The sequence below is a fragment of the Scyliorhinus torazame genome, chromosome 16, assembly GCF_047496885.1.
Source record: "Scyliorhinus torazame isolate Kashiwa2021f chromosome 16, sScyTor2.1, whole genome shotgun sequence".
Classification (NCBI taxonomy): domain Eukaryota; kingdom Metazoa; phylum Chordata; class Chondrichthyes; order Carcharhiniformes; family Scyliorhinidae; genus Scyliorhinus; species Scyliorhinus torazame.
The window spans coordinates 134,321,546-134,346,483 of record NC_092722.1 but is presented as its reverse complement, the minus strand read 5'-3'; the positions used below and the strand labels follow the sequence as shown (position 1 = coordinate 134,346,483).

General features: G+C 47.8%; 1 protein-coding gene across 1 annotated transcript in view; it reads right to left on the bottom strand.

Annotated features, from left to right (window-relative positions):
- The window catches only part of dntt (deoxynucleotidyltransferase, terminal), a 488,317-nt gene that overhangs the window by 272,311 nt on the left and 191,068 nt on the right, over nucleotides 1-24,938 (bottom strand). The window contains exon 15 of the mRNA XM_072477618.1: nucleotides 18,509-18,641. Coding sequence (XP_072333719.1) covers nucleotides 18,509-18,641 — 133 coding nt within the window. The remainder of the gene's footprint in view (nucleotides 1-18,508; nucleotides 18,642-24,938) is intronic.

Here is a 24,938-nt window from a genome sequence, read left to right as displayed (position 1 = left end):
AGGGCTAATAGGTGTCAACTGGCTCATGAATGAGCTTAATTGTCATCCTGCTGCCCAATAGGAATTACGCATCAGCCCCTTCAGCCGTAATCAGGGTTAGGTTTTTGCCCCTGCCAGGACACTAATGCAAGACTTTTCCCATTATTAAGTAAGCAGGGCCGTTATGTTTCAGTGCAATTAAAGTAAAGTGCATTAAATCAGCCCAATTATTTGAATGTTAATTGTATTTTAGGGAACATATGTAATCAGTAGCAGGAACAGAGACAGTAAAGTCATTACCTTGTGTTCTCAATGTAGCCATGTATCCTGGAAGCTATTTTAGCGAAATAGCAAAAATAGTGGTATTGTGATAAACTATTAATGTTGCGTACAAAATTTATGAACACATTATTCTCTGTTTGTTTCCCTTTTCTCTGACTTTAAATTAAGCCGCCCCACAGTGACTTGTTGGGGGTCTTATCTTGTTTAATATGGGGATCCGGGGTTATGGGGAGAAGGCAGGAGAATGGGAATGAAAAACATATCAGCCATGATTGAGTGGCGGAGGAGACTCGATGGGCCGCTGCTCCTATGTCTTATTGTCTTATGGGTGGCCTGAACAAGCAGAGAGTCGGACTCTGCCCGAGTGAGAGGAAGCGCCGCCCTGAAGAGCTGTCAGCCAGGCAGATGGCCTGCAGTTTTAGCAGTCCCAGCAGTGCCGGAACTCAGTAGTGGACACTACTGGGACTACAAGGAGGCCTACAGGGATGGAAGATGGACACGGACCCAGGTTAATCCTGGTCTTTTAGAACAGGGAGGGATCAGGCATCCTAGAGAGGGAGCAAGGATGATGGAGCCTGGGCTTTGGGAGGCACAAAATGGGAGGCACAGTCTTCGAGGAAGTGTCCCCGATATGTACATGGCACATTCCAAATGATGTATGCCCTCTTCCTTCCTGGCTTTTCACCAACTTTGGCAACATAAACAGCCTTTTCAGTTGGGCATGCCTGCCACTACCCAGTATATTATGACAGTGGAAACGGATTGAGGGCCTTAACTGGGTAACAATTGGTGACTTATGGGCTCACGAGGCCTTGGGGCGGGTGGGCATGTGGGCACCTTGCCCACCCCCATATTATGTGGAATGAGTCAGGAGTTGGTAGGAAGATGGAGAGCTAGCGACCCAACATATTTTATGTGGAACCCACCGTTCCAAACCTTGCCCTTGCCAGATTTCCAGCAGGGGCTGTAATTCCAGCACTTTGTCATTCGGGAGAGTAAAGGAGGCCTATAAGTCATAAAAGTAAAGATAACGTTGGTAATTAAACTAAAGTCTTTTACTCTGTCATATTGCTTTTGTAACATTTAATATGTCACTGGCATAAAAGTAGAATTCCCTGAATACTCTTGTGGGTAGATACTTGACATAGGTCATCTCTTCCCTCACAAGAGAATGGCTCAAATAGACTATTTAACTTTGCATTGCTATTTAATAACTCCTTTCAGCAAGGTACAAGTGGTGAAAGGATAGCTGGTACATATTTCAGCTGCTTCAATTGTTGGTCATTTTACTGTATTCCTTATGAGTTTTGCAAATATAGATGAAACCTTTCTAACCTATAATTAATAGTGAAAAATTCAATAAAATACATGAAATAATGATGTCTTGGTCAATTTACATAATGCCACTTGAATGCTGCATCAAAATGGTTGTGGTTGACATGAATCTTTTAAATAATTTACAATTTTATAAACAGGCAATGTAAGATTCAATATTGAATCTCTCGGAGTCTAAAGTGTTGCATTATTCACATTGCAGGATTCAGTTTACCTGATGTCTCAAAACAACAACCCAGACAAACTTTGTTCATTAGAAGATTGTCAAGTTCAAAGAACATATAAAAATATAAGCCAAGTTCCATGTAATATGCTCATGATTACACAAATAGACAAATTATTTACTGTATGAACTTTTAAAAACCTGAATATTGATATATTTTGATTGGTGTCAGGCGCTTGCTATGAAAATGCGAATATACTTTCCTCCTGCAAAATGCGAACAATCCTGTCATATGCTATAAACTTTACAAGAACAAGTGATTTCTGAGGCATCCTTGGAAATAATCTAGTTTTATTTTGTAAGCTTAGTAATATCTGAAACAGAAATATTTACTCTATACATGATTGACACAATGCCACAGTGGTTAGCACTGCTGTCTCACACCTCCGAGGGCCCAGGTTTGATCCCGGGCCCAGGTCACTGTCCGTGTGGAGTTGGCACATTCTCCCCGTTTCTGCGTTGGTCTCACCCCCACAAACCAAAGATGTACAGGGCAGGTGGATTGGCCGTGCTAAATTGCCCCTTAATTGGAAAAATTCATAAAAATAAAATGTATTATATAAGCTGGTATAGCTACATAATTAAAGCTCTATGGCGAGCATGCAACTATCTACCCTTGAAAAGCATCACACCTCATAAATGTCACACTTCAAAGCATTTTACATCCAAAAGTTAATGATTGGCTGAAAATATCAGCCCTGAAGTTATCAGGAATCCACCTAAAACAATCTGAACAGATCCAAAAGACAAAGAACCAAACAGAAACATTGCAACAAAAAAAAAAAGTGATCATAGCCCTAAACTTTTTTCAAAGTTTTTATTGGACTATAGTGTTTCACTGCTGTGGTAATGTCTCCATGATGAGGAGCTTGGGATTTGTATGGTCAAACATGAACCGTTTATTGTTAGTCTTTAATTATTTACAGATCCTATGTTACTGCCTTGCATGATGCTGCCACCATGCAGGTTGGCTGCTTATAAAGAATCTTCTAACCTTGCTCTGCTAAGTATCTGTACATTACAATTGCACGCACACAATATCACAGCATCCCCTTTTCTTATCTACAGAAAATATTCCTCCCTTCACACCCGAGTATTACAATGCAATCTTTACTTGCTATCTCCTTTCCCGCCATCTCAAGTATCTGGCTTAATGAATTCAGATAGTCTTGTGTCCTGACTGTTCTTCCACATTTTGATCATGATTGGTACTCTGTGTTTCTGCTACTTGTTCATCTCCATTAGGTTTGTTTTCTGCTCTCCTTCAAGTTGCATTTCACTTTGTTAACAGCCTACCAGCTTTTCACACTGTGGGTTTGTCCTAGTCCTTCTGAGGGGCATGTGCACTCTGTTTATTCAAAGAGTGGACTTGAATTTTCCTTTTCCATGGTGCGCTCCATGTACTTGCTGGACATCTATGTTACACAAATGGAACCTTCATTTTCACCTGCTTCAAAATCTCAGCCAAACATTTCTTTGCTGTTTTATTTTGAAATTGTTTTGTAAGCTTACGAATCTTTTCTCAGTGCATCTGAGACATCCAGTGCTTTTTCCTCTACTTGGGTTTTGGCCAAGGGTGGTATCATGGCCGGTACAGGCTTGGAGGGCCGAAGATCCTGTTCCTGTGCTGTATTGTTCTTTGTTCTTAGTGCTTTGCGATTCAGGGTTGGATTATAGTTTCTGATTTTATTTCTGTCTTCTCATTCTCTGTCTGCAGCTGGGAAAGTTATTTGACTTTTCCTTTCAATGCCTCCTCTTTTCCATTCAACTGCTTCTTCTGTCTGTTTCTTGAAGCTTTCGGCTTCCTCCTGGAATATGCAACATTGTTGAGTCTGCTCTGCCCACTGGTTCTTTAGTGTGTGCAGAGTGCAAACTCATTTTGCTTCTCTTCATAATCTTCCAGAGAAATAAGCCTTGACATAAGGGATTCTTGTAGTACATGGAGGTCTTTACACATATTTCCCTTTGCGTTGCAAAGCTTATTTGCTTCATCTTCAGTTTTCCTGCAATTCAACTGAAAGTTTTCTTGAGTTTCTTCCATTCTGCGGTTTAAAACCATCTTAATTTCTTCACGTTGCTGAATGGTCATACACATTTTGCATTCAATCTCCAAGGGCAGTCAGCGTATCTTTCAACTGTTTATTTTCTTGTTGATCTCTTGCCAACTCACTCTGGACTTCAGTGTATTGTTTTGTTCTAATGCAACTTTTTCTGAAGTCATTTTCAACATCCTTTTTAGCTCCTCGTGTATTTTGATGGCTACATATTGATTCTTTAAAGAAACTTTCAGGGTCACAACTTCTTTGTGTGCCTTTTCGACCTGCTGATTTGCCTGGCTGTACGTCTGGTTACGTTTGGCCAACTCCTGCTTTGATTTGTCAACTATGGCCTTGAGGGTCATTATTTCCTCTTTGTACATTTCTGTCGTCTCAGGAATTTGTTTGTTCTGATCTCAAACAGTTTGGCTCCCTTACTCTGGGTTCTTTCATTGTCCTTTCTCTGGGGCCTCTCGTTCCGGTTGGTATTTTATTGGGATTGTGCTAGCCCACTCTTGTGAGATTCTTTGAACTTTTTGCTTTGGGAGATTTGGCATTCATTCGGGATCCTCGCAATTGTGAGCCATGTCTTAAAACTTTTTATTTCAAGTTCCAAAATAACAGCAGTTCTTTTCTGGGGTATTAATATTTCTGTTTTTTCTTTTTACCTCTGCAAGTGTTTTTGCTCTTTGTGAACGCCCCACACTTTGTAAGTCTTGGCGGGCTCATGGTCCAACTGGGGCCCTTTTCATGGTGGTTTTAAGATTAAGTCTGCACGTTGCCGAAGATGGAGAGTTTGTTTAAAAGGGAGCGGAACACAGTTGCTCTGAAAGCTTTGGGATACACAGGGGATGGGGGTATTAGCTAAGGGCAGAGTTATGAAATGGATTCAGGAATTTTGTCAAAATCAATTATAAAAGCCACGTTAATGCAAATAAAAAAAAGATTAAGTCTGCAGGCCTCAAGAGGTTCAAACAAATGAAGATCTATATTGTCATAATATACATCAGTACATTATGGTGCAATCACATGCACACACTGATGGACATGCAGTCGGACCAACCAGCATACATAACACAGCAGCCAATCACCAGTGAGAGCCCAAGCACTATAAAGACAGGGGACAGGAGAGTTCCCGCTCATTCTAGCAGAAGCCAGCTCAGAGCACAGAGCTCACAGCCTGCATCACAGATATTAACCATGTGCTGAGTGCATCACCATAGCTAGTGATAGGAAAGCGTCCACATTTAAGCTGGTATTGCTTATACCCATGCTTACAGTATGTTAGCATAGTTGAACAGTTAATAAAATAGCGTTACACCACTTCTAGCATTGTTGGCTTGTTTGTGAACCAGAACACCCAACACAACATGGTACAAGGAGTGGCCGCAATATATCACTTGTGAGACCTACCTGCAACTTCTCAGCATTCCGGCATCCTACAGCATGGAGAACATCAACCCGCCGCTCCACATCGCTGGCAATCTCGGGGTAAATTGGAAGATATTTAAACAGCGCTTCCAGCTCTTCCTCGAGGCCATGGACAGGGAGAATGCATCGGACACCAGGAAGATAGCCCTTCTTCTCTCCACGGCTGGGCAACATGCCATCCACATCTTTAACTCCCTGACATTCGCGGACGACGAGGACAAGATCAAGTACAAGACGGTGCTCCTCAAATCCGACACACACTTCAGTGTTGAAGTCAACGAAAGCTTCGAATGGTAGCTGTTCCAGCAGCGCTTGCAGGGTAAGGACGAGCCTTTCCAATTCTACTTAACACACCTCCGCATCCTCGCACAATCCTGCTGCTACGGGCCCACCTCCGACTACATGATACGCGACCAGATTGTTTTTGGGGTCATGTCGGACACCCTGCGTCAGCAGCTCTTTAAAGTTAAGCAACTAACCATAGCGACTGCCATCGTGAACGGTGTCCTGCATGAGAATGCCACCAGCCGGTACTCCTACATACAGGCAGCTGAAACGGCGCGGCAAGGGCCCCATGAGGCGGAACGGGTCCAAACGATCGAACATCTCCCGGGCTGCAGTCTGGAGGAGGGCGGCCATTTCACGCGCTTTCCGAGGCCTCCCGCGCTTGTACACGCCAAATGACGGGATGGTGACGTGGAGGAACGCGATGCACAGGCCCGTACCACACAAGACCGCACCACACATGCGCGGTTGCGCAACGAACGCACTGACGTCACGACGTGCGGCAACTGTGCTCCGCCCACTTAAAGCGGCAATGCCCTGCAAAATCGCGACAGTGCCTGCGCTGTGGCACGCTTGGCCACTATGCTGCCTGCTGTCGAGCAGCCCAGCCTGCCAACTCGCAATGATTTAACCAGCCTCGCAGGAATGTTCGGGCAATCAAACCCACCTTCACCGAGTCCGATCCTGACTTCATGCAGAACAGTGACATCGAGGACAGGGAGCCTTTTCGAGTCGCTGTCGTAACCAAGAACAGGCTGTCCCCAAATCAAAAGCACCAGCCGCTGTTGGTGCACAGCATTGATCCAGACGACGAGTGGTGTGTCACCCTGACGGCCAACCGATCCCAGATCAGATTCCATCTGGACACTGGTGCTTCCGCCAATCTCCTCAGCATTTCAAACCCTGGGGGTCAACCAACAATTCTTCCATCCAATTGCCAAATGGTCGACTATAATGGTAACTTCATCCCCGCCACTGGGTCATGCCAACTCGAGGTGACGCACAACTCGCGAAAAGTCACCCTGCCCTTCGGGATCGTGGGCTCCTCAAAGGACTCCCTGCTAGGCGCACAGGCATGCAAGCTCCTCAACCTCGTGCAGCGGGTACATTCCCTCTCTCCAGTGGACACGTCTGGCTTCCAAGATGCGGACTTCAGGGCGCAACTAAGTGCCATCATCACTCAACACCGAGATGTCTTCGAAGGCATGGGCACACTTCCCTACACATACAAAATCCTGCTCAAACAAGACGCCACGCCTGTGGTTCATGCACCTCTCAGAGTCCCAGCACCCCTCAAGGACCGCCTCAAGCAGCAGCTGCAGGACCTCCAGGACCAAGGAGTGCTCTCCAGAGTGACAGAACCAACCGACTGGGTCAGTTCCATGGTGTGCGTCAAGAAGCCTTCCGGCAAGCTCCGGATCTGTATCGACCCGAAGGATTTAAATCGTAACATCATGCGGGAGCATTACCCTATCCCCAAGCATGAGGAGATCACGTGCGAGATGGCTCGGGCCAACATCTTCATCAAGCTGGATGCATCAAAGGGCTTCTGGCTGATTCAATTGGCCAAGTCCAGCAGAAAGCTGTGTACTTTCAACACCCCATTTGGCAGGTACTGCTACAACAGAATGCCATTTGGAATCATATCAGCATCTGAAGTGTTCCACCGCATCATGGAGCAGATGATGGAGGGCATTGAGGGTGGCCACGTCTATGTGGACGACATCATCATCTGGTCCACCAACCCGCAGGAGCATGTCAGTCGCCTCCAACGCGTTTTTAAGCAAATACGGGACCAAGGCCTGAGCCTCAACAGAGCCAAATGTTCTTTCGGCCAGACCAAACTCAGGTTTTTAGGAGACCACATCTCCCGGTTGGGGGTGCGGCCGGATGCGGACAAGGTGGCAGCCATCACGGCCATGCAGAAGCCGGCGGATAAGAAGGCGGTGCTCCGGTTCTTAGGAATGGTCAACTTCCTAGGAAAGTTCATCCCTAATCTCGCTTTCCACACCACGGCTCTCCGCAACCTAGTTAAGACGACGACGGACTTCCAGTGGCTTCCCACCTGCCAGCGTGAATGGGAGGAGCTCAAGGTCAAGCTGACCACCGCCCCGGTATTGGCGTTTTTCGATCCTGCAAGGGAGGCGAAAATATCAACGGACACTAGTCAATCTGGCATAGGGGCGGTGCCCCTGCAACGAGATGACGCCTCGTCATGGGCCCCTGTGCCTCGTCATGGGCCCCTGTTGCCTATGCGTCACGGGCCATGACCCCCACAGAGCAGCACTATGCGCAAATCGAGAAGGAGTGCCTAGGCCATTTGCCCGGTGTTGACCAGTTCCATGACTACGTGTATGGCCTTCCCCAGTTCACTGTGGAGACCGACCATCGCCCGCTGGTCGGCATCATCCAAAAAGACCTCAATGACGTGACCCCTCGCCTATAATGCATTCTGCTCAAGCTCCGGAGATACGATTTCCAACTCGTGTACACACCGGGTAAGGACCTGATCATAGCCGATGCTCTGTCCAGGGCAGTCACCACTCCGTCTGACCCAGAGGGGTTAGTTTGCCAAGTCGACGCCCATGTCGCCTTCACGGCCGCCAGTCTGCCAGCCACGGATGAACGCCTAACCCACATTCGCCGTGAGACTGCGGCTGATCCCCTGCTACAAAGTGACGCGCCGCATGACTGACGGATGGCTCAAGGGACAATGCCTGCAGTTCTATAATATTCAAGACAATCTGGCAGTCATTGGCGTCCTCCTGAAGCTGGACCGCATCGTGATCCCACACAGCATGCATCACCTGGTTTTAGAGCAGCTGCACGAGGGCCATCTCGGCGTAGAGAAGTGCCGACGGAGGCCCCGAGAGGCTGTCTACTGGCCTGGCATAAATGAGGACATTGCCAACACTGTGCTCAATTGCCCCACCTGTCAGCGGTTCCAGCCGGCCCAACCACGGGAGACCCTTCAGCCCCATGAGTTGGTCACGTCCCCCTGGTCTAAGGTAGGCGTGGACCTGTTCCATGCGCTCGGCAGGGACTATGTTCTCATAGTTGATTATTTTTCCAGCTATCCCGAGGTTGTACACCTGCACGACATCACATCATCGGCTGTTATCCGTGCCTGCAAAGAGACCTTTGCTCGTCACGGCATCCCACTCACTGTGATGTCGGACAATGGCCCCTGCTTCGCGAGCCAGGAATGGTCTAACTTCGCCAGCAGGTACAACTTTGTACATGTGACGTCCAGTCCCCTGCACCCCCAGTCAAATGGCAAAGCAGAGAAGGGCGTCCACATCGTAAAGAGGCTCCTCTGCAAGGCTGCTGATGCAGGATTCGACTTCTCTGCCTCGCCTTGCTGGCCTATCGCTCGGCTCCACTGTCTACGGGCCTATCACCAGCCCAGCTGCTGATGGGTCGCACCCTCAGGACCACCGTCCATTACCCTCCCAGACCTCGACCATGCTCCGGTCCTTCAGCGGATGCAACAGTCTCGCGCGCAGCACAAGGCAGCGCATGGCGCTCGAGCGACTGATCTTCCTGCTCTCGCGCCAGGTGACAAAGTCCGAATCCATCTTCCGGATGGTGGCTGGTGTGCGACTGCTGTGGTTCTTCGGCTGGTGGCTCCCCGCTCATTCCTGGTTCATCTGACTGATGGCTCCATTCGCCGCCGCAATCGGCATGCCCTTCGTCTGGTTCCATGCTCGCTATGCGATCCTCCACCGGTGCCACGCCCTCCTGTTGTCCCCGAACAGGACTTTGTAGAGCTTCCGGATACTCTGCATCCTCCTCACTTGGCCGTGGCCTGATCCTCAGCCGGTGGCTCCTGACCCACCCTTGAGGCGGTGAACCCGAATTCGTCACCCACCTCAGAGACTTGATTTATGAGCCTTACAAAGTTGGACTCAATGCTTTGTTCTTTCATCCTGTTTCAGCATTTCACTAGTTTGTATATCGCATTTGTTATTAGTTTTGTTGTTGGTGTAACACCTTGTTTTTCTTTTCTCTGCACCAGGCACCTTCCCGTGTATATAGACTAGCCTCATGTACATAGTTATATAAATACTGCACACACATGGTCAGATACACTCATTACACGTTATTTATTCTCACATAGGGACATGTTCTTTGTAAAAAAGGGGGATGTCATAATATACATCAGTACATTATGGTGCAATCACAAACACACACTTATGGACATGCAGTAGGACCAACCAGCATACATAACACCACAGCCAATCACCAGTGAGAGCACAAGCACTATAAAGACAGGGGACAGGAGAGTTCCCGCTCATTCTAGCAGCAGCCAGCTCAGAGCACAGAGCTCACAGCCTGCAACACAGACATTCACCATGTGCTGAGTGCCTCACCATAGCTAGTGATAGGAAAGGGTCCACAGTTAAGCTGGTATTGCTTATACCCATATTTACAGTATGTTAGCATAGTTGAACAGTTAATAAAATAGCGTTACACCACTTCCAGCATTGTTGGCTTGTTTGTGAACCAGAACACCCAACACGACATATATTAGAAGATGTTCAATACTACAAACTGCTGTGTTACACTGCCCATTTGCCCGCTCAAATGACTGGCTTGATCGGTCGCTTAAAGTGCCCCTGTTACACTGCAAAGCAGCTCGTGAGGAAACATTAGAACTACCATGAATATACAACATTTTCATCCCTCTTTAAATCAAAGATCCCCGACACAATAAACCACCTAAAATTTACATTAATCATCACCAACAGTCAATACGTCAGATGTTCCGGAGGCATTTGTTCTGTGTGTGGTTGCAGGCACACCTCGGCGTCTGCCTTTTAGTGGTTGCTGCAACCTCTGGTGTCTTTAACTTGGTTTGAATGTCATTCATGATTGCCTTCACCGGAGCTGACGTAATGCTCTGAGGTTGACTGACTGTCTGGTTCTCAGCTGAGCTGCTGATTTCCCCAATTGTTTTGGTTAATGTCAAGTTCTCGGGAAGGCCCAGGTCGCCTCTTGGCATAGCTTTTTCTGAACTCTCTTTCAGCTCCGTCTCTGCCAGATTGGTTCTTGTCATCAAATGTTGATCCACATGACTCCTCCATATTATATCATCTCAGGATTGTACGGTGTAGGAGACCTGCCCTGTCCGTGCTAAAATGGTTGCAGAGATTCACCTTTTTACTTGTGGTATCGTTCCTTGCCAGAACCATTTGGCATTCGTGAAAAACAAGAGGTATTGCCTTGTTCTCCCACCATAAGACCTGATCCTGCTGCTTTTTCTCGACAATTTATTTTGTCTTGGGGGGTTTTAGAAAATCAAATGCTGTGTGTAGCTGATGTTTAACTATTAGCAATGCCAGACAACCTGGGTTGTTGAGTGCGCAGTATTCCTGTATATGAGCAGGAATTGGTTTAAGCGTTTAGATAATGAATCTTGTTCTCTAGTTACTAATGTTACATCGTCTGTATAAAACATTCTGCCAGCCCATTAGTGGCAGGATGATAAGGAGCGGATCAGATGTGTTGAATTCCGTTCTCCTTCCAGTAGTGTACGAACTCTTGCAAAATTAATTGCGTCTCATTATCACTCGCGGAATTTTCGGGGTAAGCAAATCTGCTGACAATTTCACCAAATCTCTCAATTGTTTTCTCCGCTGATATTGCCTTCATGATGACAACTTCAGGCCATTTCGAGTGAGCATCAACCAGAATTGGAAATGTCCTTCAAATGGTCCGGCTAATCAACATGCACCCATTGCCAGGCCTCTTCTGGTCATTCCCATGGGTGTAATGGGGCTAATGGCGGAAGGTTCCACACTTTTGTGCAAGACGGACATATTTCTGTCTTCTCCTCAATTTTGGTCCTTTAACTTAGGGTTTTGCTTCTAAAGTCTTTCCTCGAACCAACATGTCCATGGCGTCTTTTCGTACTGGATCACTTCTGGCATGCTTCATAAGTTGTCCTGCGGTTGCAGGAGTGTTATCTACTTGCTCGAAGTAGAAAATATTTCCACACACACTACTTATCGATGAACCATTTGAAGGCTTGACGATGATACTTGATTGTGTATGTGTGTGCCCACGTCTGCATTCTGCTCGTTGCCATTGATAGAATTGATGGGCGGCAGAGAGGCGCAGTGGTTAGCACTGCTGCCTCACAGCGCCAGCGCCCCGGGTTCAATTCCAACCTTGGGTGACTGTCATTGTAGAGTTTGTATGTTCTTCCCGTGTCTGCGTGGTTTTCCAAGGGTGCTCCGGTTTCCTCCCAGAGCCCAAAGGTGTACAGGTTAGGTGGAGTGGCCATGCTAAAGTCTCCAAAGATTAGGTAGGATTGCGGGGATGGGGCGCGGAGTGGGCCGAACAGGTGTTCTTTCAGAGGTCAGTGCAGACTCGATGGGCCGAATGGCCTCCATCAGCACTGTAGGGATTCTATGATTCTATGAATCTCGGTATGAGTTCCAAGAATCATTGTTAATGGACGATGGTCCATCAATAAAGTGAATTTCCTCCCATACAGGAATTGATAGAACCATTTTATTCCAAAAATGATTCCTGGGGTTTCTTTCACTATCTGTTCATAATTGCTTTTGGCTTTATTCTGGATCCTGGACATGAAGGCTATCGGCTTCTCTTCGCCTGTGGGCATTATGTAAGAAACTACCGCCCCAACCCCATAAGGTGATGTCAGTTGCAGGGGTAAGTCTGAATCAAAATGTGTCAGGACTTCAGACTTGAGTAGCGCCTCTTTGGCTTGTACGAATGCTCTTTCACATTGATCCACCCATGTCCACTTGTAAATTGTGTAAGAGTTTTAGATTCTCATCAAATGGTCCCACAGCGCCAAATTCTCCTGCCAGTTTTCACTATGGAAAGGACTTACGTGTGCATGATGCGCCATAAATGTTTAGCACCACCTTGCTTCATTTTCCCCCAAAACAAGGCAAACATGAGCTCAGCCTGTTTCCCTTTTGTGTTACATCATCGCCCAGCTCTGTTTATTGTTGTACGATACTTGCTGCTCCCAGTGCTGTTACAGATCGTTTCCGGCAGAGCTTCTCTCCAAAGTTGTTTTCTTCAGATTCTTTGATTATTTTACGGTTCCTCCGAAAGCTGCAGCCTTTGTTTGGCTCCCCTGTCGCTGGCTTTCGTATAGCGACAATTTCAATCACACATTTTTCTTTTCAGGTGCCCACAAATGTTGTTCAACACTTTGTTTTTCAGGCTGCTATGTTACACTGCCTATTTGCCCACGCAAACGGCCGATGTCCTCCGATAATTCCAGTGATTGGTCTCTTAAAGTGCCTCTGTTTCACTGCAAGGCTGCTAGTGAGGTGATGCACGATCAATTGCACAAAGACTAAAGTTGGGTACAAGTGTGGCTTTATTACAGTCAGATGCATGGCCTCCTGCTGCAGCTGGCGAAATGGCAGGGCACTGGAGGTCATGCATATTTATATAGTTCTCCGTGGGCGGAGCCAGCCGGCAGGGGCTACCAGCGAACCTGTAGCGCAGGTCCTACCTTATATCCCCTATTACAGTGGTTCACCACATTCACCCCCTGTTAAAATGAGTCCGACGGGGGTGACGTGAAATTATATACAATTAGTGCAATTATGTACAGTGGTAGAGAAAGAAAAGTCCATGTTGACGGTCCGGAGTCCGTCAAAGGTTTAGCCGGTCCGGTGCTTTGGTGCTTCTTTGGGAGCGGCGTAACGGTGGCGGCGAAGTCGGTGCTGGCGGTGGTGGAGGTGGCACCGATGGCGGTGCTGATCCTGGCCAGTCATCGGGGAACTCCGGGAGCGTGCCGAAGTCCTCTTCGTCCTCTTGTGCGGAAAAGGGGAGGTTGGGGGGGGGGGGTAGTCTGGTGGGGTCAATATTGGCGGCGCGGTGGGAGGTGGGGGGGGGGGGTGCATTGGTGGGGGGTTGTGTTGTGGTGGAACCTGACGGTGCCAGGTCCCCAAGTGAGACAGTATCTTGCCGGCTGTCGGGGAACTCAACGTAGGCATATTGAGGGTTGGCGTGGAGCAGGTGAACCCTGTCCACCAAGGGGTCCGCCTTGTGGAGTCAGACGTGCCTACGGAGAAGGACCGGTCCTGGAGCAGCGAGCCAAGCCGGGAGCGACACCCCGGATGTGGACTTCCTGGGGAAGGTAAAAACACGTTCATGGGGTGTGTTATTAGTGGCGGTGCACAATAGTGACCGGATGGAGTGTAGAGCATCAGGGAGGACCTCCTGCCAGCGAGAGGCTGGGGGGTTCCTGGACCGTAGGGCCAGCTGGACGGCCCTCCAAACCGTCCCATTCTCCCGTTCTACTTGCCAGTTTCCCCGGGGGTTGTAGCTGGTCGTCCGGCTGGAGGCTATACCCCTGCTGAGCAGGAACTGACGCAGCTCATCGCTCATGAATGAGGATCCCCTGTCACTGTGGATGTAGGCGGGGAAACAGAACAGAGCGAAGATGGTGCTGAGGGCCTTGATGACAGTGGCAGATGTCATATCGGGGCATGGGATGGCGAAGGGGAATCTGGAGTACTCATTGACCACACTGAGAATGTATGTGTTACGGTCGGTGGAGGGGAGGGGCCCTTTGAAATCCACGCTGAGGCGTTCAAAGGGGCGGGAAGCCTTCACCAGACGCGCACGGTCTGACCGGTAGAAGTACGGCTTGCACTCCGCACAGACCTGAAAGTCCCTGGTGACATTCCTTACTTCCTCGACGGAGTAGGGCAGATTGCGAGCTTTGACCAGATGGTACAATCGAGTGACCCCCGGGTGACAAAGGCTGTCGTGTCGGGCCCGGAGTTGGTCCACTTGTGCACTGGCACATGTACCTTGGGAGAGGGCGTCTGGGGGATCGTTGAGTTTACTGGGGCGATACAAGATCTCGTAATTATAGGTGGAGAGCACGATTCTCCACCGCAAGATTTTATCATTTTTGATCTTGCCCCGCTGTGTGTTATTGAACATGAAGGCTACTGACCATTGGTCCATAAGGAGAGTGAATCTCTTACCGGCCAGGTAATGCCTCCAATGCCGCACAGCTTCAACGATAGTTTGGGCCTCCTTTTTAATGGCTGAGTGTCGAATTTCAGAGGCATGAAGGGTGCGGGAAAAGAATGCCACGGGTCTGCCTGCCTGGTTTAGAGGGGTGGCAAGGGCGACGTCTGAAGCGTCGCTTTCTACTTGGAAAGGCAGTGACTCATCCACTGCGCGCATCCCGGCCTTGGCAATGTCTGCTCTGATGCGGGCGAAAGCATGTTGTGCCTCGGCCGTGAGGGGGAATTGGGTGGACTGAATGAGTGGGCGGGCCTTGTCCGCATAATTTGGGACCCACTGAGCGTAGTAGGAAAAGAACCCCAGGCAGCGTTTGAGGGCCTTGGGGCAGTGGGAGAGGGGAAGTTCCAAGGGGGGACGCATGAAGTCGGGGTCGGGCCCCGAGAAGTCCTTTTTGGACTATATAGCCGAGAATGGCTAACCGGGTTGTGCTGAACACACACTTCTCTTTGTTTAGGTCAGGTTGAGAAGAGTGGCAGTGCGGAGGAATTTATTGAGGTTGGCATCGTGGTCCTGCTGGTCATGGCCGCAGATGGTGACATTATCTAAGTACGGAAAGGTGGCCCGCAAACCGTACTGGTCGACCATTCGGTCCATCTCTCTTTGGAAGACCGAGACCCCATTTGTGACACCGAAAGGGACCCCAAGGAAGTGGTAGAGGCGACCGTCCGCCTCGAAGGCAGTGTATGGCCGGTCCGACTTCCGGATGGGGAGCTGGTGGTAGGTGGATTTCAGGTCAACTGTTGAGAAGACCCGGTACTGCGCAATCTGATTGACCATATCAGATATGCGTAGGAGGGGGTACACGTCGAGCTGCGTGTACCGATTGATGGTCTGGCTGTAGTCCACTATCATCCTGTGTTTCTCCCCAGTTTTAACCACTACCACTTGGGCTCTCCAGGGGCTGTTGCTGGCCTCGATAATACCCTCCTTAAGCAGCCGATGGACTTCGGATCTGATGAAGGTCTTGTTCTGGGTGCTGCACCATCTGCTCCTCGTGGCAACGGGCTTGCAATCCGCAGTTAGATTGGCAAAATGGGAGGGGGGATCGACCTTGATGGTCGGGAGGCCGCAAACGGTAAGGGGGGGTAAGGGCCCGCCGAATTTGAGGGTGAGGCTCTGAGGGTTGCACTGGAAGTCCAGGCCCAACAGGAGTGCAGCGCAGAGTTTAGGAAGGACATAAAGGCGGAAGTTACTAAATTCTACGCCCTGGACCGTGAGGGTGACTGTACAAAAGCCTCGGATTGGGATGGAGTGGGATCTGGAGGCTAGGGAGATCCTTTGATTGGCAGGGTGGACCGCGAAGGAGCAGCGCCTTACTGTATCTGGGTGAACGAAGCTTTCGGTGCTCCCGGAGTCCAGCAGGCACGAGGTCGCGTAGCCATTGATTTTAACTGTCGTCAACGCGGTGGCCAGGTTGTGCGGGCGAGATTGGTCCAGCGTCATCGAAGCGAGCTGCGGGTAGCCATCAGATGCTTCGGGTGGCGAGCGTGTGCGGTTCCGATGTCGGGATGTCCGGAGACCCTGTGGGGGACAAGATGGCGGCGCCCATGGTGCACACATGGACCCGGGAGGAGAAGATGGCGGCTCCCATTGTGCGTCTGGCGTGGGGGAGGGGGCGATAGCGGGCGCGATCGCAGCGACTGTGTGGACCTGGCACACAGCCACGAAGTGGCCCTTTTTACTGCAGGCTTTACAAACTGCAGTGCGGGCCGGGCAGTGTTGGCAGGGGTGCTTCTGCTGACCGCAGAAGTAGCAGCGGGGACCCTAGGGTGCGCGGATCGGCGTGCGGCGCAGGCGTATTGGGAAGGCAGGGCCCCGGCTGAGGAGGTCGTCGGCGGTGTCCAGGAGGGGTAGGAAGGAGGAGAAGGGTTGGCAGCCTGGCGGGAGAGGTACGATTGTACGTTACGGGATGCGACCGTCATGGAGAGCGCCAAGGTTTTTGTCTCCGCCAGTTCGAGCGTGGCCCCTTACAGTAATCGTTCTCGGATGCGGTCCGACGCAACCCCCGTCACGAAGGCATCGCGCATGAGGAGATTTGCGTGTTCGGCGGCCGTAACGGCCTGACAGTCACAGTCCCGGATGAGTGGAATTAGGGCCCTCCAGGGGTCTTCGATGGACTCACCAGGTAGTTCCAAGCGGGTGCTGAGTACATGCCTGGCGAAGAGCGTGTTCGCCTTCTGCCCGTAGTGTTCCTTAAGGAGTTCCATTGCTTTTGTGTAATTCGTGGCGTCTTGGATCAACGCGAACACGCTGGAGCTCAGTCTGGAGTACAGGACCTTTATCTTCTGAGCCTCCGTTGACGCGGGGTCTGCCGCATTGATGGAGGCCTCAAAACATGCTAGCCAGTGAGCAAAGTCTTTCCTGGCGTCGGGCGAGTGCGGATCCAGCTGCAGGCGATCGGGCTTAATTCGGATATCCATTCTGTGGAAAATCTGACTGTAATAAATTGATGCACGATCAATTGCACAAAGACTAAAGTTGGGTACAACTGTGGCTTTATTACAGTCAGATGCGTGGCCTCCTGCTGCAGCTGGCGAAATGGCAGGGCACTGGAGGTCATGGGTATTTATACAGTTCTCCGTGGGCGGAGCCAGCCAGCAGGAGCTACCGGCGAACCTGTAGTGTAGGTCCTACCTTACATCCCCTATTACAGTGGTTCACCACATGAGGAAACTCTAGAAATACAATGAATACGCAACATTTTTTCTAAACGTAAAGCAATAGCACTTTTCTCCTCTGCACTGCCTGTCCTTTGTTTTTTTCAGGCATCTTTCTTTTTTCTCTTAGCCGCTTCTTCTTTACTTCGCAATGATTCCTCTCGCCCTGCCTGCCCATTTTTCCACAGGTTTTCTAACTCGCAGCTGTCTTCGAGTTTCTCTATAGATACACTGAGCCATGGGACTGCCGCCTATTCTATAATGCAAGTACAGCTTCTGTTTTCATTCTTTCTGCTCACCGTCTCGTGAACTATCCAGTGTTTTTCACACTGTGTCACTCAGTGTCTGGCAGCTTTTGTAGTTTTGCTCGCCGTCCTGTGATCTAATTAAATGTCTTAACTCAGCGTCACTCAGGGCCTTGCAATTTTTGTAGTTGTGCTCACCCGTCTTCACGATCTGACCACTTTACACTCCCTCTGGTGGATTCCTCAACATCGAAGTCTTGTAGCGAAGCATCTTCAACGTTGTCTTTAATTTTTCTTCTTAGGCACACTTCTTAGTCCACTTCAGCTGCCTTGAGATCATGCTCTAGGTTAATTGTTTAAAATGCCACCCTGTATGTCACTGCTGACCACCATTTTGTACAATGATCCTAACGCTGCCAACCATGTTGTAATGTGTGATAGTCTGCTGCCACCCACAGAAAAACGAAATGAAATGAAAATCGATTGTCATTATGTTGTACTATGCTGATAGCCCTGATCTCCCATTGCTGCCAATGATGTTGTACCCACTCTGTCTCGTTGCTGCGGTGGTGTCTCAGTGATTAAGAACTTGAGATTTGTTTATTTAAACATGAACCTTTTGTTAGTCTTTAACGATTTACAGATGCTAGGTTAAAGTCTTGCATGGTGTCAATACCACACAGGCTGGCTGCTTCCAGAGTATACTCGCTGAGTCTATAACCACATGACTCGATACATCATATCGTGGGTGGTGCTATTCTCCAGTCCCGTGTTAACCCTTGCTCTGCCGAGCACCTTTACATTACAATGGCATGCACACACTAACACGAAAGTTGCCATTCGCAAACTAACAAGTCCTGGACCACCAGCCTCAAATTGTTCAGGTAACTTTACATTATTTCAGATGCCGTACTTGTTTTTCACTCTGGCCATTTCCCAAAGCTGGAAACAATATTTATGAAAGAATCACGTAAAAATTAAATAGGTTTTACTCACCTTCTAAAGCCCCCAGTTAAAGTCAGACTGGCGTCAGGTGTGCATTCTTTGACAATATTTTCTATAATTTGACCTACAGCATCTGCCTCTGGTCTCGTTACAGCACTGTTGATGTCTTCATAATAGCAAAAGCCTAAGAAGAGGAAAGTTTCATTAAGCACTTTGATGTGTGGCTGCATCCTAAGAGTTAAACCAGCTGGATAAAGTTGGAAGTTGAAAATGTCGGCCCTTTCATTTTATACCCGGAATAGCTATTTTTTCATAAATCACAATAGAGAAGATACACTCATGTAAATTAACATGTCCCATGAAGCAGGCCTGCGAGTTAAGTTTGAAAGTATTGATTTATAAATGGACAAAGATCCCTAAAAATTCCTGGTGGTATCTGCAAACCTAGAAATTAATGTCCAGACATGTGTTAAAATCATTGTCAGTCAGCCTTGGAAGAGATTGTATTCATGCCAGTAATAGATTCATTCATCTTCTCAAGGACAATTGGGGATGGGCAACAAATGCTGGCCTAGCCAGCAAAGCCCGCATCCCGTAAAAACTGAATTTAAAAAAGGATATTCTAATGGACTAGTTCCCAAGAAACATAAGGGTTTAGTTTTGACCAATTTCTTCCGGGCTGAACGTGGTGACGTCGCAATTGCAGAGGGTGCACTTTGCGCACATGTATTCGTGTCTGTAACATCAAAGCTAGGACTGCAGAACTCTGATCATGAAAATTAAGCAGATCTGAAGAACAACAAAGAACAACAAAGAACAAAGAAATGTACAGCACTGGAACAGGCCCTTCGGCCCTCAAAGCCCGTGCCGACCATGCTGCCCGACTAAACTACAATCTTCTACACTTCCTGGGTCCGTATCCTTCTATTCCCATCCTATTCATATATATGTCAAGATGCCCCTTAAATGTCCCTATCATCCCTGCTTCCACTACATCCTCCGGTAGCGAGTTCCAGGCACCCACTACCCTCTGCGTAAAAAACTTGCCTCATACATCTACTCTAAACCTTGCCCCTCTCACCTTAAACCTATGCCCCCGAGTAATTGACCCCTCTACCCTGGGGAAAAGCCTCTGACTATCCACTCTGTCTATGCCCCTCATAATTTTGTATACCTCTATCAGGTCTCCCCTCAACCTCCTTCGTTCCAGTGAGAACAAACCGAGTTTATTCAACCGTTTATTCAAAGGTTGAAGCAGATTTGTGGATTTGTCTCGGGATTGTGATGTCACGTTAGTCCCAGTAAAAGCATCCCAAATGGCAGCCAGTAAACTCTGTTTCCCAGGTTACACTTTGCTGTATTTTGTTTCCCAGACTGCAAACATGTTCTTACATGTGCTTACGCGACAATTTCCTCTGCTAGAATTTAGCAAAAGCTGATTGTGGTGTGGAAGAATTTGAGATTGCCATGCGTTTAGCGAAACTGGCTTTGAAAGCAGACCAAGACAGGCCAGCAGCCTGTTCAATTCCCGTACCAGCCTCCCGAACAGGCTCTGGAATGTGGCGACTAGGGGCTTTTCACAGTAACTTCATTGAAGCCTACTTGTGACAATAAGCGATTTTCATTTCATTTTCAAACGTAGTGTTATTTTGAGAGCCTAAAATAATAGATTGTTACTGCTGCCAGATAGACTGCAGCTCATAACAGGAGCAGTACACTGCAAGGATTCAAGGACGACCAGTGAGGACTCAGAGCAACGAAGGAAGAGGCTAGTGGCGAAAGGGCGCATCAGAGAGCATGGCTGATCAAAGGACGTCAGCAAATGCACAGGCACAAACCAGTACTGGCACTGGCTGATGGAGGCACACCAATGGCTTCAACAGTGAGTGGAATCATGCATGTGCCAGTGGACACAGTGCAAGTTGAGCCTGCATGTGTAACTGTTCTTGGTGCCTGGTCAATAAGCATCAGGAGTTACAGTGCTTCTTCCAAACATCACTGCCTATTTGTGTGTAGCAAGTGTAATCTAGACTGCATGTGTTATTTCATGGGCCATCCTATACTTCCCAGATAACAAAGGCAAAAGACTAACAATGCTTTTTACTTTACAGCAAAGCTTGACCTCTGGCTCTTATGTCAAAGGGTGGTATTAGTCCATCTCTATAAACACGTCTACTAGTAATAATTTTGATGTCTACTGGAATTTTAGGCTCTGAAAATCCATAAACCAGTGAGCCCAATAATTTGCTGTCTCTTTATGGGGTATGTGGAACATTCCTTGTTCCAGTCCTACTCTGGCCCCATCCCACAACTATTTTATCGGTACATCAACGACATTATCGATGCCGCTTCATGTTCCCATCTGGGCCTGCAAAAATGAATTAATTTTGCTCTATCACATTCACATGATCCATCTCCGACACTTCCATCCGCTTCCTTGACCTTTCTATTTCAATTTCTGGGAATAGGCTGTGCACTAGTATACGTAACACCCACTGACTCCCACCGCTACCTCAACTACAGCTCTTCACACCCCACATCCTGTAAGGACTCCATCCCATTGCCCCAGATCCTTCGCCTCCGTTGCATCTGTCCCGATGATGCCACTTTCCAAAACGGTGTTGCTGACATGTCTTCATTCTTCCTTTCTCGTGGTTTCCCACCCACTGAGGTCAGCAGAGCTCTCAACCGTGTCTGACCCCTCACTCACATCTCTGCTCTCACCCCTTCCCATCCCTCCCAAAGCAGGATAGTATCCCCCTTGTCCTCACTTTTCACCCCAACAGCCTCTGCATTCAAAGAATAATCCTTCCCCAGTTCTGCCAACTCCAGCACGATGCCACCACCAAACACATTTTGCCCTCATTGCCCCAGTTAGAATTTCACAGGGACCATTCTCTCCGGGATACCCTGGTCCACTCCCAATCCAATCCCACCACTCCACGCTCCCCCGCCCCCCACAACAGTATAAATCTGACCCTATTTCTAGTTCTCTCCAGCTTTGACAACAAGTCATGCAGACTCGAAAGGTTAGCTCCACACTCTCTCCACAGATGCTGTCAAACCTGCTGAAATTGCCCAGCATTTTCTGTTTTTGTTTCAAACTCCAACATCCGCAGTAATTAGCTTTTAGCCCAATAATTATGCTATGATAACTTAGATTGGAACCTTCACAGCTGATCCCAGCAGACATTCTGAGGTAAACTTACTTTAAGCTCAATTAAATTTGTACATAGGCCACTGAGAGCACAGTTCGGGTAACTGCGAGGTCAGGAAGGCTAGGTGATCAGACAGAGGAATGCAGGGTTCCTGTTTGTACCCCTGAAAGAAAAGGAAGATGCCACTCCCAAATAGTACCATTTAAAAATAAAGAGGGGCTAAATTCGGGGTGGGGTACAGTCCTCGATTCCTGTCTGGACCTCCAAGTGGCCCTCACAACCCATCAATCATCAGGGCGATATACCAAATCTAGCTACAACCATACACTGTACCTCTGAGGTTGTAAGTACGGTAACTTGGGCATAAAACCAGGTTCTACCATATATTTCCCAGGCACAAGGCATGGAGCTACATTGATGCACCTTCTGTTTTACCATTATCATTCAGGACTTTCCACTCAGGTGCTTACACATGCAACACGTGCGAGCAATCATAAGACTGTAAAAATGAGACAATGTATCTCTCATCTCATTTCTCTGGGTCATTCCTTGGTGGACAGCCAAACATGTAATGAATACTTGCCCTTGCCTCACTGAGAATGGAGGGTTGAGGGTGACGGGAAAGGTCCCAGACAAGAGCCACATATTCTATGGGCGCAGGCATATTGCTGTTTCTGGATGCCAATCCGAACACCTGGAAGCTCACAGCTATTGCTGTTGCTAAAAGCCTCTGAACAGTAGCAGCAGTTGATTTATTTTTACACTATTTCCAGAAGGAGCCTCTTAAAAGGATAAGGGCTGCTCCTGAGATAGGTAAGGATATTAAGATGACCCAAACCTGAACAAATAGTAAGGTTCAGGCCAGGTCAGGCAGATTATGCTTCGGGTCATTAGCTGGCACTCGGCTGGATTGAGGGGATGAATCAGGCCACCAATTTCCATAGGTAGCTTTGCTCTTTAAGGGGGAGAGCTGACTGGTGGCAATTTAACCTGAGGATCACCACACCTCAGGTGAGGGGCAAGGTTGAGAAGGGCCTTCATAAGAACATAAGAACTAGGAGCAGGAGTAGGCCATCTGGCCCCTCGAGCCTGCTCCATCATTCAATGAGATCATGGCTGATCTATTGTGGACTCAGCTCCACTTTCCAGCCCGAACACCATAATCCTTAATCCCTTTATTCTTCAAAAAACTATCTATCTTTATCTTAAAAACATTTAATGAAGGAGCCTCAACTGCTTCACTGGGCAAGGAATTGCATAGATTCACAACCCTTTGGGTGAAGAAGTTCCTCCCAATCTTAAATCTACTTCCCCTTATTTTGAGGCTATGCCCCCTAGTTCTGCTTTCACCCGCTAGTGGAAACAACCTGCCCGCATCTATCCTATCTATTCCCTTCATAATTCTATATGTCTCTAGAAGATCCCCCCTCATCCTTCTAAATTCCAATGAGTACAGTCCCAGTCTACTCAACCTCTCCTCCAACCCCTTCAGCTCTGGGATTAACCTAGTGAATCTCCTCTGCACACCCTCCAGCGCCAGTACGTCCTTTCTCAGGTAAGGAGACCAAAACTGAACACAATACTCCAGGCGTGGCCTCACTAACACATTATACAATTGCAGCATAACCTCCCTAGTCTTAAATTCCATCCCTCTAGCAATGAAGGACAAAATTCCATTCGCCTTCTTAATCACCTGTTGCACCTGTAAACCAACTTTTTGCGACTCATGCTTTAGCACACCCAGATCTCTCTGCACAGCAGCATGTTTTAATATTTTATTTAAATAATAATCCCTTTTGCTGTTATTCCTACCAAAATGGATAACCTCGCATTTGTCAACATTGTATTCCATCTGCCAGACCCTAGCCCATTCACTTAACCTATCCAAATCCCTCTGCAGACTTCCGGTATCCTCTGCACTTTATGCTTTACCACTTATCTTAGTGTCGTCTGCAAAGTTGGGCACATTGCCCTTGGTCCCCAACTCCAAAGCATCTATGTAAATTGTGAACAATTGTGGGCCCAACACTGATCCCTGAGGGACACCACTAGCTACTGATTGCCAACCAGAGAAACACCCATTAATCCCCACTCTTTGCTTTCTATTAATTAACCAATCCTCTATCCATGCTACTACTTTACCCTTAATGCCATGCATCTTTATCTTATGCAGCAACCTCTTGTGTGGCATCTTGTCAAAGGCTTTCTGGAAATACAGATATACCACATCCATTGGCTCCCCGTTATCTACAGCACTGGTAATGTCCTCAAAACATTCCACTAAATGAAAACAGAAGCACTGGATAAACCTAAGCCAGCCAATGCAGGAATTGAACCACCACAGCTTGTGCTCTACATTATAAGTTAGCAGTTCAGCCAACTCAGCTAGACCAGCGCTCACTACATATTAGACCTTGTTTCACAGTATATCAGCTGTTTCACTTGCCTCTGGATTTAAATCAATAGGGTTCTACCCACACCCATTGCCCCAGCTCTTGTGCCCTGTATGATCCCTTTGATTCCAGGCGATTTGTTAATTCTAGACTGTATCCACCAGTTATTGGATGGAACCTCTTTGCCCAAAACAACCATTTAGTCATTAAGCTGTTTGGCTTTATTGTGATATAAAGGCCAGTTCTATCCCTATCTCTTCCCCTATCCCTTGAATTTCTAGTACAAAAACAAAAATATATCACTTCCTATAGGGGGGCCATGTGACTCTGGTTATAACATTACACCCTGCATTGTCTGTGTCATGTCTCTTGACTGTAACCAACGTCTATTTTGATTTCTCAGGTCTCGGTTACTAATCCCACTATTGGTCAGAAGCAAAATCATTTCAGCTGTTCTTGATTGAAACAAAATGGTGCAAATAATAAACATCGATGAGCAGAATCAATCATTTGAGTCTGACATGGCTCTGTAGGAATCACTTCTTTGAATGCATAGGGTACTGCTAACATTTCAGTTACTATTAATAACGTATTGGTGGTGTGTTAGAGTTCACCCAGGGAGTCCCGAGTTGTTGTGGCAACATACACTTTCAAAGTTTGACCAGTTTTTTACTTTTATTACAATTTCCATGTTGTAGTCTGGAGCTACAGATAATGATGATCGAGGCTCTAATGTTCTTTCCATCACATGGCTGACCAGGAATCTCTCCAGCTCTTACCTCCTGCCATTGGTGTGTGATGGCAGAATTTACACATTGATAATCTACCTATTTGGCTGCATCAGGAACAAGCCTTCCTTCTCCATCAAGTCCTGCGGTTTGACTCTGTTACAGAGTGTCGTTTTGAGTGTTCTTATAAGTCTTTCTCCTA